Source organism: Hoplias malabaricus, chromosome 5 (assembly GCF_029633855.1).
Source record: "Hoplias malabaricus isolate fHopMal1 chromosome 5, fHopMal1.hap1, whole genome shotgun sequence".
NCBI lineage: Eukaryota > Metazoa > Chordata > Actinopteri > Characiformes > Erythrinidae > Hoplias > Hoplias malabaricus.
Genome location: NC_089804.1, coordinates 58,450,422 through 58,465,624, shown reverse-complemented (window position 1 = coordinate 58,465,624; position 15,203 = coordinate 58,450,422). Strand labels below are relative to the sequence as shown.

The 15,203-nt window shown below is 42.3% G+C and overlaps 1 protein-coding gene across 1 annotated transcript; it reads right to left on the bottom strand.

Annotated features, from left to right (window-relative positions):
- Positions 1–654: 654 nt before the first annotated feature.
- On the bottom strand, positions 655–14,323 carry tulp1a (TUB like protein 1a). The gene is made up of 13 exons (XM_066672643.1): positions 14,265–14,323; positions 11,869–11,995; positions 11,640–11,741; positions 7,485–7,607; positions 7,144–7,254; positions 6,467–6,649; positions 6,229–6,305; positions 5,429–5,596; positions 5,228–5,340; positions 4,152–4,260; positions 3,977–4,075; positions 2,676–2,847; positions 655–1,218 (listed from the first exon to the last, which is right to left on the bottom strand). Exons 1-13 carry the CDS (start codon positions 14,277–14,279, stop codon positions 1,085–1,087), a joined length of 1,533 nt encoding a protein of 510 aa, XP_066528740.1. The 5' UTR covers positions 14,280–14,323; the 3' UTR covers positions 655–1,084.
- Between the last annotated feature and the right edge of the window lie 880 nt (positions 14,324–15,203).

Genomic DNA, 15,203 nt, shown 5'->3' with positions numbered 1-15,203 from the left:
TCTTTTAAGGTGGAGTGGTGTGTGTGAGTAAGAAGCGACTGTATCTTGTTGGTGTCTGAAGTGTAAATTGTCTGTAAGTGTTTATTCACTGCTTGAATTCCCACAGAAACTCATGTAACTCGAGCTGTTTAGTTTTGTAGCACTTTCCCTTTGTGTTTACTTTCATGCAGTTAGCGCTCTCCTGAATTTAGAGTCAGTTCCACCTTAAGTAATGTAACTGCAACAGCAGAAATAAGTCAGTGTTACCCCCCTATGGAGCAGGAATAGAGCAACATCCTCATCTCGGTTGGTGCTTTTCAGCGTTTGGAGTCTCTCCGTTGTCTAAAAACCTCCAGATGGTGTTTCTCTGCCGTGAGCAGAGAGAGAGAAAGCCTAGCACCGGACCCAGACACTTTGTTTTTTTACCCATTTACAGACACTGGGGCTTCGTAAACACATTAGAGCGGTTAAAAATGATATTGTGTTTAAAAAACGTTCAATCGTGAATGACGTTTTTAAGAAGAAAATTGGTTTCTGAAGAATAAAGTTTTCCTTTTTTTACACATGCTGCACTTCATTGGACAGGTTTTATTTCTGACAAATAAATAAAATATCAATTCTAGATTCAACTGAGATTAAAATCGTAATATAGAACTACAGAGAAAGGCATGAAGTATCATAACCAACAGAAATCACTAAACTCATATAAACACAGACCATAAATAACTCAAATAATTTCATATCGCCTCTAAACTTTAATGAAACCTAATGCTTTGTTTTTGAGATTGTTTTCTTTAATATTTTTTAAAACAGTTCACTGCTTATAGAGATTACTAAACTGTTCTTTATTATAGTCCACAGTTTTTCCTCAAAGAGGCTGAAGGGTCCGTTCAGGATCAGGCACAAAACAGAACAGAACAAAAACAAAATAGAACAGAACAAAAAAAGACTGGAAATGATTAAGCAGGAAATCAGAGGAAGATCAAGATAAATGTCTGTTGTTGTGGACAATGGAAGCTGTGTGGTTGTATTATTTTATTTCCCATATTTTTGTTTAGTTCCTCATCAGTTGTTTGTGTTCATTATGCTTTCTGTGTCTTGGGTTTTATTCACAGGCCAGTTTTCCGTCGAAGCTGGAGAGCGCGATGGCGAAAGCCTGGACGGCACAGAGTGGATATTTATAATCCAGAGTAAACGTGTCCTCAGATACGCGACCAAACTGCATCAGGATGTAACTGTCTGTAAACAAAAACAATGCAAAAATAAAAAACAACACATCACGTAATTTTAATCCTAAACCTGAACTCTAACCCTAGACCTGTCCTTAACGCTGTCCCCTTAATCAGCTCTTAGTCCTAAAGCCCAAAGTCAAATCCTAAACCAACCCTTAAACCCCGAAATCTAATTCTAAACCTGCCCTTAAACCTAAACCCTGAAGTATAACACTAAACCTGCCCTTAAACCTAAACCCTGAATTGTAACGCTAAACCTGCCCTTAAACCTAAACCCTGAATTGTAACGCTAAACCTGCTCTTAAACCTAAACCCTGAAGTATAACGCTAAACCTGCTCTTAAACCTAAACCCTGAAGTATAACACTAAACCTGCCCTTAAACCTAAACCTGCTCTTAAACCTAAACCCTGAAGTATAACGCTAAACCTGCTCTTAAACCTAAACACTGAAGTATAACACTAAACCTGCTCTTAAACCTAAACCCTGAAGGATAACGCTAAACCTGCTCGTAAACCTAAACCCTGAAGTATAACGCTAAACCTGCTCTTAAACCTAAACCCTGAAGTATAACGCTAAACCTGCTCTTAAACCTAAACCCTGAAGTATAACGCTAAACCTGCCCTTAAACCTAAACCCTGAAGTATAACGCTAAACCTCCCCTTAAACCTAAACCCTGAAGTATAACGCTAAACCTGCTCTTAAACCTAAACCCTGAAGTATAACGCTAAACCTGCTCTTAAACCTAAACCCTGAAGTATAACGCTAAACCTGCTCTTAAACCTAAACCCTGAAGTATATCGCTAAACCTGCTCTTAAACCTAAACCCTGAAGTATAACGCTAAACCTGCCCTTAAACTTAAACCCTGAAGTATAACACTAAACCTGCCCTTAAACCTAAACCCTGAAGTATAACGCTAAACCTGCTCGTAAACCTAAACCCTGAAGTATAACACTAAACCTGCCCTTAAACCTAAACCCTGAAGTATAACGCTAAACCTGCTCGTAAACCTAAACCCTGAAGTATAACACTAAACCTGCCCTTAAACCTAAACCCTGAAGTATAACGCTAAACCTGCTCGTAAACCTAAACCCTGAAGTATAACACTAAACCTGCCCTTAAACCTAAACCCTGAAGTATAACACTAAACCTGCCCTTAAACCTAAACCCTGAAGTATAACACTAAACCTGCCCTTAAACCTAAACCCTGAAGTATAACACTAAACCTGCCCTTAAACCTAAACCTGCTCTTAAACCTAAACCCTGAAGTATAACAGTAAACCTGCTCTTAAACCTAAACCCTGAAGTATAACACTAAACCTGCTCTTAAACCTAAACCCTGAAGTATAACCCTAAACCTGCTCTTAAACCTAAACCCTGAAGTATAACACTAAACCACTAAATACACACTAAAAGTCCTGATGTTTTGATTGGCTGTTAGTTGATGGCCTGTGGTGATATTTACTGTCTTTGCTGTGAACGATCTGGAAGTTTTTGATGGAGGCCTGAGTGACTCGTCCGGAGAAGTTGAGGACGTAGGAGGCGGTGTCCTCGTTCCACACCGGAGTTTTGTTGTGGAGCTCGATCAGATTGTCCATCTGTCTGTTCTGAAAGCGCATCAGTAACCCGTCGTACTCCTGCAGAGAGAAACAGTGAGGCGTGTGCTGATTCTTTGGAGATGTGCTGAGGGATGGATCACTGTTCTTCTTAAAAGTCTGGTAACAGCTGTAAACCTTAATGCAGTGGAATTACTCTAAATTATTAAAACATGCTGTAAAATAAACACAAAAATACTTTATTTACTTAAAACATAACACTTTAATCCCACATCTTTGACCTACAGACGCAGCCATCATTTCAGACGTGCAGTGGCTGTTTGGCAGATGATATCAGACGTTACCTTAAAGAAAATGATGCCACATTGTGTTACTCTTTCACTGGAAAATAATCTGCTGTGGTGTGTGTTAAACCACAAGTGTCTGTTAGTGCCAGCTGTGCTTCTAAACAGAGTAGAACCGTCTTATTTCACTTATTTTACAAAGTTTCTTTTCCTCCAGCAGCAGGTGCTGAAATCTGCTCTCTGTCAGACACGTATCATCAGCACGTGTCGGTGAACTGCACAGCGCCGAAAACCCTTCATTCCACCCACACTCACAGATTGAGGCTCACGCAGCCCAAAAGAGCGCCCCCACCCCCACGGTAATAACATATATCGTGATATTTTGAGACAGTATGAAAAATGTAGATACCTCCCATCCCTACTCGTGTTTTTTATGAAAAAACAACACAATATAATTCATCCTCTAGTTTTTCATTAACACCCAGATGTGAGAGTTTTAGCACAGCGTAGGGGTGTAAACATTTCTTATACGTCCCCCTGAAAAACCAATCCGAATGTTCAGAAAGTTCACCGCTAGCTGTTTCTGCCTCATTAACGGATCCGGTCACTGCTGGTCCTTCCTCTGACCACTCTGGGTCGGTACTAGCTACTGCACACCGGGAACTCCCCACCAAAGTTCTGGAGACTGACCAAAACATTATAACCATCGCTGTGTGACCCTCAGATCCTTACACTGACTGTTTATCCTCCTTCAACATCAATGTTCAAGAACTGACCTTTCACTCACTGCCTGATATACCACCTCCCCTCAACGGGGGGGCGCTGTAACAAGATCATGAGTGCTATACACTTCACCAGGCAGTGGTTGGTCTTAATCTTCTGGATGATCAGTGTATATTGTAATAAATAGAGAGTGTGTAACTCACGTTCTGAGCGCGAATCGGCACACGCTCGCTATCTTCGTCCATTCCTGGGATTATGACGGTCATTTTTCTCGGCCCCTTAAAGCCCAACACATTCGTCTCCTGCAAATGCACACAGTCTTTAACATCTAAGGTTTTTATTCTATTCTAAATATAAACCCAATGGGTGTTTACTCACGTAGATTATAGCAGCCAGTTCCTGCCGAGCGTTGGAGAGGTCTCTGAGCGCTCGGTCAGGATTCAGACCGTTATCAAACACCGTAAACTTAGTGCCCATCATATTCGACCTGAGGGGGAACGACAAAACAGAGAGATATTACATTTAGAACAAAGCACACAGACTGTGTCTGTTATTTCTTTCAAACAAAGACACAGTGCTCTGTTCCCAAACGTCCAATGGGCAGTGTACACTACATTTACAAACTTTTATATTATTTGATTTAATCACTTTTATCATTATCATATTTTATCATCATATATCAACTATGTCATAATTAGATTTAGACTATTATTATATTCCTTAGTTATAATATTGTATAATAATAGTTACCATTTTATGGGTTAATTCGGCTGTATATTAAAATTACATTTACAATATTCTACTGTCACGCCTTCGTCCTGTCATGTCTGTTGTCCCCGGCCATATGCTTTTAGCACATGGCTATGTTTTGTTTATGTCCTTGTCTCCGCCCTCGTCCCGCCTTTGTTCCGCCTCCTTGTCCGTGTCATGTGTTAACCTGTCCTCGTTATCTGTCCAGGTGTTTCTCATTTGTGTCTGTATTTAAGCCCTCTTGTGTCACATCCTGTTTGTCGTACATTTCACATTTATCCTATGTCTAGTCGGTCGTGTTTTCTAGTCTGTCCATCTGTCTCCACGGTTTCTCCGTGTTTGTTTCCCTAGTCGTTGTTTCGTGTCGTAGTTTCTTTTCCTCCCTCGTGCCTTCGTTTACTCTTTAGTCTGTCAGTCCCGTTTGCCCTGTTTAGCTCCCCTTGTTTAGTTTAGCCTGCTTGGCTCCCTGTTTGTTTTCGTTTTGTTAAAGTCTCTTTGTTTTGTTGTTTTCCTTTATTAAATATACCGTGTTTTAGCGAGTGCGTCCGCCTCCCTCAATCCACCCCTCGCTCCTGACATCTACAGTTTGTACTATTTATATAATATTTATATTAAGTTTATAATATTCTACAGTTTTAAAAACCTTGTTCTGTTTAGGTTTTTTTTTTACTTAAGTGTACACTGTAATTCATTTCTGGACTGACCTCAGTTTCCCGATGAAGTTGTCTCCTCCTCGAGACAAGTCTGTGGCGTCTATGGAGATTAAATAGTTGGAGGTTGCGCTTTTCTTCCGCTTGCGTCCAGCCAAGAGGAAAACCTGAAGAGGAGAAAAAGAAATCCCTAAAAAATCACTTCCACGTCCATTGCCTTTGCCCTCAGTCCGAGCGTGCTCCCCGACCTCTGACCTTCTTGTCGTTGTCCAGGTGGAGGAAGTACGTCGGGTAAAATCCTCTGTCCATCCCTCGTTTGTCTCGGGTCACTTTACACTTCACAGTTAACCCCTCCGGTGCCGGACGCAGAACGAAGTCCTCCAGGTCCTCGATCTCCAGCTCAGGGGACGGAGCTCGCTGTTCCTGGAAACAGAACCAGGTTTAATTGTGTTTACACTGAGTTTATGAAGAATCCGGTTTATTCAGAGTGTCTGTGTGGGTTTGTTGTTAGAACCACTGTCCACTCCCTGTCCCTCCTCCTCCACTGACCATAGTTTTTCCGAAGTTTTCCTGTATTGGATTTTAGTGGACAGAGAACCTTTAAATGTGTGACATCACATCTGCCGTAGAACCAATCCGAGTTAGTGATTTGTTTATGCCCCTCCCCTCAATGTAGCCCCTCCTTCAGGGCAGTCTAAGGCTATGCTCATATTACCAGGCTGCGGACAAGTCATGTCCGATTTGTCACATCAGATTAGAGTCACTTATATGTGGTTTAGATCGGATCCGTATCCAACTCGTGGACACGTCTCCTCGATGACAGACCTCCTCTATCCAGACACCGTTAACATCACTGCTTCCCGAAACCCCCTGCAGCCCCCCGCCAACCTACCCTCCAGCCCCTCGCCGGCATTCGCTTTAGTGTCGTACGTTTAAATGAAATACAACACTGGGCTAAATGCTTATTCCCTGCATTTCTCTAAGAACAATATTAATGTTAATATTTAAAACCCAGTGGACAGTGGCTTTAAGACTCAGTCGTGGTTGGAACATACTTTTTTGCTTTTCTTTCCTTTGCCTTTCTTCTTCTTGGTGGAACTTTCTTCTTCACTTTCTTCAGCTTTAGAGGAACCTGGGCACGAATTCACCATGAGTCTTTAATGTAGAAATAATGTTTATAACAATTTACATTTATCACAGTAATGACATCCCTCTGTTGTTTTAAGCTGATCTTCGTTATCTGAGCTTTTATTTACAGTTTTGTATATTTTCCCTTTAAAAGTCATCACTTACTTTTTTTCTTGTTGTTTTTCTCTTTCTCTTTTTCTTTCTCTTTCTTCTTCTCTTTCTCCTTCTCCTTCTCTTTCTCTTTCTCTCCGGTCTGAAACATTGAGGCTGGGTTGGAGGCATTTGCTTTTTTCTTGTTTTTATTCGGTTTAACTTCGGACTCGCTCTCCTCACTGTCAGACTCCACCACTAACACACACACACACACACACACACACACACAGATTATTAAATATATCACACATATAAAGCTGTTTTCTAGTGCTGTTGATCAATTAAAAAACTGAACTAATGAACTGTGTAATTTCTTTTAAAGACTTCAGCCTTTAATAAAGGATATTTACATGTAAAATAAACTAAGTGTACGAAACTGTGTGTGTGTGTGTGTGAGAGAGAGAGAGAGGTAAGTGGATGAATGGTATTTTGTGCTTTCACATCCAGCTCCTCAAGGTAATATCTACTAGAGTTAAGAGTTTTCTGGAGTCTATGGAATGTGCTTAAAGCCCTCAGACCCAGAGGGGTAAAGCCCTCAGACCCAGAGGGGTAAAGCCCTCAGACCCAGAGGGGTAAAGCCCTCAGACCCAGAGGGGTAAAGCCCTCAGACCCAGAGGGGTAATGTCTTAAACACACAACATTAACTAAAGTGTGCTCAGAGGGAGGTGACGGTGATGAGTTGTTCTCACGTTTCTTCTTGGTGATGAAGCTGGGCTTATCTCTGTTTATCTGAAACATCGACGCTGCATCCTTTTTAGGTTTGTTTGTTTTTCCTTTTATTTCAGGTTCACTTTTATTTTCTGCAAAAGAACACAAATCATCACTTTCAAAAAATCTGCTTTACTTTAAACTGAAGAATTAAATCCTCAGAGAAAAGTATGGGGTTTTTTTTGTTGAGCAAATAAAAGATATTGTTTAGTGTAAAATGATCAAAACCGCATTAAATTAATGAGTCTTAATAATAACAATAATAATATTAATATAGTATTAATAGATAATGTTTGTTTGGGATGTAAATAAACCCCGGGACCTTTGTCTTTAGCTCTTGTTTTCTTTTCCTTGTTGGTCGCAGGAGAATTCTCTTTAGTGATTTTTTTCTTTGTCTTCTTTTGTGGCGTCTCTTCGTCATCTTCATCATCTTCTTCATCAGAATCTGAATTCAGAGAAAAGGAATGTACTACATATACATAAACATATACGACCAATCAGAGGCAGCCGCTGCGCCGTGGACATGGCAACTCTCAGAATTAAAGCCAGAAAGTGTTGATATTCCCGAGTGCAAAAAGAAGGATTCCTCAGTTTTATTCCGATAACCTAAAGGCATAGTTCACAATTGGAATAAAAAATAAACACTTTTTATAAAGTTTAGAAGACGTTTCCTGACCATTTGCCGGCTCTGCTGGGCTTTCCCTCTCTCTGTTTATTTTTGCTGTTTCTGATCACTTAAGGTGGAAATGTCTCCAAACTCAGGAGACGGCTAACTGCATTAGCGACAGTGCTACAAACTAAACAGCTCGAGTTACACATGAGTTTCTGTGGGAATTCAAACAGTGAATAAACACTTACAGACAATTTACACTTCAGACACCAACAAGATACAGTCGCTTCTTACTCACACACACCGCTCCACCTTAAAAAATACAGTCGCTTCTTACTCACACACACCGCTCCACATTAAAAGATACAGTCGCTTCTTACTCACACACACCGCTCCACCTTAAAAGATACAGTCGCTTCTTACTCACACACACCGCTCCACCTTAAAAGATACAGTCGCTTCTTACTCACACACACCGCTCCACCTTAAAAGATACAGTCGCTTCTTACACACACGCACCGCTCCACATTAAAAGATACAGTCGCTTCTTACTCACACGCACCGCTCCACCTTAAAAGATACAGTCGCTTCTTACTCACACACACCACTCCACCTTAAAAGATACAGTCGCTTTTTACTCACACACACCGCTCCACCTTAAAAGATACAGTCACTTCTTACTCACACACACCTCTCCACATTAAAAGATACAGTCGCTTCTTACTCACACACACCACTCCACATTAAAAGATACAGTCGCTTCTTACTCACACGCACCGCTCCACCTTAAAAGATACAGTCGCTTCTTACTCACACACACCACTCCACCTTAAAAGATACAGTCGCTTTTTACTCACACACACCGCTCCACCTTAAAAGATACAGTCACTTCTTACTCACACACACCACTCCACCTTAAAAGATACAGTCGCTTCTTACTCACACACACCTCTCCACATTAAAAGATAGAGTCGCTTCTTACTCACACGCACCGCTCCACATTAAAAGATAGAGTCGCTTCTTACTCACACGCACCGCTCCACCTTAAAAGATACAGTCGCTTCTTACTCACACACACCACTCCACCTTAAAAGATACAGTCGCTTTTTACTCACACACACCGCTCCACCTTAAAAGATACAGTCACTTCTTACTCACACACACCACTCCACCTTAAAAGATACAGTCGCTTCTTACTCACACACACCTCTCCACATTAAAAGATAGAGTCGCTTCTTACTCACACACACCTCTCCACATTAAAAGATAGAGTCGCTTCTTACTCACACGCACCGCTCCACCTTAAAAGATACAGTCGCTTCTTACTCACACACACCACTCCACCTTAAAAGATACAGTCGCTTTTTACTCACACACACCGCTCCACATTAAAAGATACAGTCGCTTCTTACTCACACACACCTCTCCACATTAAAAGATACAGTCGCTTTTTACTCACACACACCGCTCCACCTTAAAAGATACAGTCGCTTCTTACTCACACACACTGCTCCACCTTAAAAGACACAGTCGCTTCTTACTCACACACACTGCTCCACCTTAAAAGATACAGTCGCTTCTTACTCACACACACCGCTCCACCTTAAAAGATACAGTCGCTTCTTACTCACACACACCTCTCCACCTTAAAAGATACAGTCGCTTCTTACTCACACACACCGCTCCACCTTAAAAGACACAGTCGCTTTTTACTCACACACACCGCTCCACCTTAAAAGATACAGTCGCTTCTTACTCACACACACCTCTCCACCTTAAAAGATACAGTCGCTTCTTACTCACACGCACCGCTCCACCTTAAAAGATACAGTCGCTTCTTACTCACACACACCGCTCCACCTTAAAAGATACAGTCGCTTCTTACTCACACACACCGCTCCACCTTAAAAGATACAGTCGCTTCTTACTCACACACACCACTCCACCTTAAAAGATACAGTCGCTTCTTACTCACACACACCGCTTCACATTAAAAGATAGTCGCTTCTTACTCACACACACCGCTCCACCTTAAAAGATACAGTCACTTCTTACTCACACGCACCGCTCCACCTTAAAAGATACAGTCGCTTCTTACTCACACACACCACTCCACCTTAAAAGATACAGTCGCTTCTTACTCACACACACCGCTTCACATTAAAAGATAGTCGCTTCTTACTCACACACACCGCTCCACCTTAAAAGATACAGTCGCTTCTTACTCACACGCACCGCTCCACATTAAAAGATACAGTCGCTTCTTACTCACACACACCGCTCCACATTAAAAGATACAGTCGCTTTTTACTCACACACACTGCTCCACCTTAAAAGATACAGTCGCTTCTTACTCACACACACCGCTCCACCTTAAAAGATACAGTCGCTTCTTACTCACACACACCTCTCCACCTTAAAAGATACAGTCGCTTCTTACTCACACGCACCGCTCCACCTTAAAAGATACAGTCGCTTCTTACTCACACACACCGCTCCACCTTAAAAGATACAGTCGCTTCTTACTCACACACACCGCTCCACCTTAAAAGATACAGTCGCTTCTTACTCACACACACCACTCCACCTTAAAAGATACAGTCGCTTCTTACTCACACACACCGCTTCACATTAAAAGATAGTCGCTTCTTACTCACACGCACCGCTCCACATTAAAAGATACAGTCGCTTCTTACTCACACACACCCTTCACCTTAACGTGGCGACGTGGAGCTTCTGAATGCAAACAAACAAGACAGAACTGAGCTTCCCCACAGTCGCAGACATCTCCTTAAAGTTATCTAGCTAACTCATAAATCTCACTTTTTGGAACACTCTCCAGAGAATTGATTTATCGGAAGGAAATATCCCCTCTTTGATATTTGTCAGAAAAACACGTTTTAATGACTTTTTCTTTGGGAGAAGAGCGAAATGGATAGGAATTGTTCTGCTGTTGCATCATGGGATGGCCTTTGTGGCTGAGGAAGGGGACGATGCTGCCTTAATGTTCAGCCAGATTAAGGTATCTCAGTAGGCAGCATAACGAAGTGTTTAAGTACTGGGACGGTCCACTTGTGAGGGGCGCGCTTACTGTGATGTAAAATGCTGTAATTAAACTGTTCATTTGGTTTTGTGACAGACTCCTCTAACAGTGTCTTCTTTCGGCGCGGCACGGTGGCGCTACAGGTAGGAAAAGGACCGAAGACCCCTTGAGTTTTGATTTAGCGGCACCCCGCTAACATATGACAGCGCACATGATGACATCAGCAGGAGCCAGTGGGCGTGGACAGCTTCTATTAACCAATCATATGCCCCCCAGTCAGCTCAATCAGCAAGGAGTACGAAATGGGATTCACGTGAATTAAAACAAAGTTGATCAAACTGAATCATTTGAATCTGACTCTGATTCATTGAAACAACCAGTTGGAAAGAATCGATTCAGGAAAATGAGTCCAACACCAGCTTTTTAAGCGTCCAGTAAAATTCTGAGATAAAAATAAAATCATGTCGTGTCCACGTTAATTCCTGTCCCGTTCCTGTGTTGGAGTTACGTAACGTTACGGGAGTCAAATGCATCCCATTTCTGTTTCATGTTTGAACTTTAAAGCAACACTAGGTCATATTTCTACCTTAAAATTACAGCTTTAAAATCACTGTGATGCTCCACTGAGCTGTAACCGGGAGAATAGTGCCTCTGTCACTGCTGGTGCAGGCTCAGAACTGCAGAAACTGCACTATGTAATTTTTGAAGGAGGGTAAGAAACCCACTCCCTTCCCCTTAATTTCAGGACAGTGCTGTAAAAGTGACACTCTGCAGCTGTAGGGGAGCCCAGGACTGTCCCTTTGCAGCAGAAAATACATTCTTACTTTTCTTCTTCTTTGGTGCACTCTTTGTCTTCTTTTTCATCTCCTTCTCTTCTGTCTCTTCCTTTTCCTTCTCAGGTTTCTTCTTCTTCACTGTCTTTCCATCTGTCAGATGAACATATAAACACAGCTGTGTCAGGGACCAGTCGATGTCTAATGGTTTTATATGTTCTACACACACACACACACACAAACACACACACACACACAGTGTACGGTGTAAAGCACTGACTTGTGGCTGGAGTGCTGCTGCTCTCTTCTGGTGGATCCTCACTCTTCTTGGTTTTAGTTTTTTTGGTGGTTGTCTCCGCCCCGTTGGCTTTGGTCGGGTCTTTCTCTGGTTTCTTCTTCTTTGGTTTCTGTGAAAACAGTGAAGAGCACAGTGAAGACCCTGTGGGTTCGGGTTCAGAGTCAGGAACGGTTCAGCGAGGACTTTTATTTTAGAAAGTATCTGTTACAAATCAGACGTAACGCAAACTGGAAAAAGATTCAGGAGTTTTCACATGTTCACATTCCTCAGACCGAACAGGTTTAATCCTGATGTGTTGTTTTAAAGGAACATTAGGTAAGATTTGGGCTTTTTGCTCCTGGGGCGACCCCTAGTGTGATTAATATATACAGCACTGTACTGAAATCCATGAGGAGGGGGGAGGTGGGGTGGTTCCCAGAGTACCTACAGCTCAGTGTAGCATCACAGTAAGTTTGAAGCTGGAATTTAAAGGTAAAATTATTATGTAGTGTTGCTTTAATAGGGACCGAGTGACTTAAACGTGTACATTCTTTCTCTCTCTCTCTCTGTTTCTCTCTCTCTCTCTATCTCTCTGTTTCTCTCTCTCACTCTGTTTGTTTCTCTCTCTCTCTCTGTTTCTCTCTCTCTGTTTCTCTTTCTCTCTCTCTCTCTCTCTCTGTTTCTCTCTCTCTCGCTCTGTTTTTCTCTCTCTCGCTCTATTTGTTTCTCTCTCTCTCTCTCTCTCTCTCTCTCTCTCTCTCTCTCTCTCTCTCTCTCCCACTCTCTCTCTGTCTGTCTGTCTCTCTCTCTCTGTCTCAGGTCTAATCTATGTTTACCATGTTAAAGGTAATTGAAAGACTGTCTCTGCTCTGACAGTTTCACTAAAGGAGTTCACCAGAGGTCAGTACTTGGTCCACTTACGTTTTCATTTATCACTGAGATCAGTTCACTATCATTTCATTCCTCATCTTTATCAGTTCACTATTTTTCACTGTGCATCGTTTAATAAAAAAGAAATGAAAAGAATAACAGTTTATTTGTTTAAAGCAGACCACACCCTCACTGCAGCAGTTTTGGGAGTTGTGTAGTTTGTGTTGTGGTGTAGTTTTTGGAGTTGTGTAACATGTGTATCTGTAGTTTTTAGAGTTGTGTATCTGTAGTTTTTAGAGTTGTGTATCTGTAGTTTGTGGAGTTGTGTATCTGTAGTTTGTGGAGTTGTGTATCTGTAGTTTTTAGAGTTGTGTATCTGTAGTTTTTAGAGTTGATCTGAAGAAGGCTGCTGCAGGTTAAAGGTTAATTCTCTGGTTTTCGCCGGATGTCGGAGCTTGAGAGGGAACTGAGGTTTAATCTCATTACAAACAAATCTCCAGGCTATTCCTGTAAAACAGAGAGAGAGAGAGAGTGGAGGAGAGAGTGGGAGAGGGAGAGCGAGAGAGACAGAGAAAGAGAGCGAGAGAGAGAGACACAGAGAGAGAGAGAGAAAGTGTGGAGGAGAGAGAGTGGGAGAGAGAGAGAGAGAGAGAGAGAGAGAGAGAGAGTGAGTGTGGAGGAGAGAGCGAGAGAGAGAGAGGTGGGCCGAGAAACCTACACTAAAGCCTACCTTGAGAGATCAGACACACACAGATGAAAGTGTCTGAATAAGGAAAATATCTGTAAAGGTATGAACCCAAACGTAACATTAGGTCAGTTCCATGTTATGTGTGTAGTCATTAACCAGGTCAAAGGTCAACACAGAACACACCTTTAATCCTGACACTGACCTCATTAACGAACCTCACTTTGATTCTGTTTACACTTTCCTTCCTTTTACATTAATATTAAAATACCTCAGATTCCACTGAGTGACCTTTCACTGAACTCCTTCACCCTTCAGTCCTCATCCTGTCATCGCTCCGGAGGATGGAGGGCTGATTATGAGAATTCATCCAGCCTCAGCTCAAACATAAACCTTTAGACTGTACACAGTGCCCCCGGCCCCTCAGCGCGGGTCTGTTACGTCACGCAACACGGGAACTTTAAACACTCACACACACGATAAATATATTAGAATCTCACTGTCACCGTCCAAGGAAGAAAACACGGATCTCCAAACTGTAGCGTTACAGGAGGAGGATAAAACCTTCTTCACAATCAGTGGAAGTCAATGTAAAAAGAAGTTACTGAGTAATTTTGGAGCGTTTTTATTGGTCGAGCCCCTGACCCCAGCGACGAGGAAGAGAGGAAACGTCCAGAGCCTGAGCTGGATTTGTTCAGGACAGTTCCCTTCAGCAGGAATGATTTAAAAATACATAGGAATACATTACTCTTATAATACATTATAGACACACACACACACACACACACACACACACACACACACACAGAGAGAGAGAATACAATACCAGTAAACAAAACTGTACCTTTTCTGTGGACATGGCCCTGGAGTGTTATTCTGATCAATGGACAGTGTCCACTGAACAACAGTAGTATATGTGTGTGTGTGTGTGTGTGTGTGTGTGTGAGGAATCAGCTGAAGGTGATAATTGGATTCAGACCATCTGCTCTCTCTCTCTCTCTCTCTCTCTCTCTCTCTCTCACACACACACACACACACACACACACACACACACACACACACACACACTCATAATATACAAAGTGCTTTAAAGGTTAAAATGTATTGAGTGTATTATGTTTGTGGTTATATCGCCATCTGCTGGACATGAGCTTTAAGTTATAGTGCTTTTCCACTGCATAGTACCGTCTCTGCTGGATTCTACTGGACTCTGCTGGACTTTACTGCTCTCTACGCTTTGATTGGTCCCTGGTTGAAATGTATCTGGTGTCGTCTCTAACCCCGTCTCTAAGGGGAACAGTGGGATTTGGAAACCACAACAACGGCGGCGGTAACGTTAAGCGGTGTTTACTCATGGTGTATCGGCGTGTTGTTGTTGTTTGGGACTGAACACAGCTCCGTCATCAGTTCAGACAGATCAGTAGAGTTTGTTCCTTCCTTGTTGCAGCGTCCAGCTCTCGCTGGATTCTTTTGTCGGCCACCGATCCAAGGAGCGCTTGAACCTCTTCAAAAGACCACGGCGTCATTTTACGAGCTGCCGTCGTGAGTCGGATAAAAACAAACGTGATCTCTGCTGCAGCTGGAGATTTTACAGATGGAGAGTTGGTGCTGGTCGTCTGCGTTGCGTGGCGTAGAGTGACGACTCTCTCTGGACAATCAGCGCTCTGCAAGTTTTACACCCCACGGTTTAGTCCCTACTCGACTCGCTCTGAACCACGAGAGAACAGCCACTAAACAAGAACCCGCTTCCAGAACCAGGACCTGAGAAGAAGTGGAATGGAGT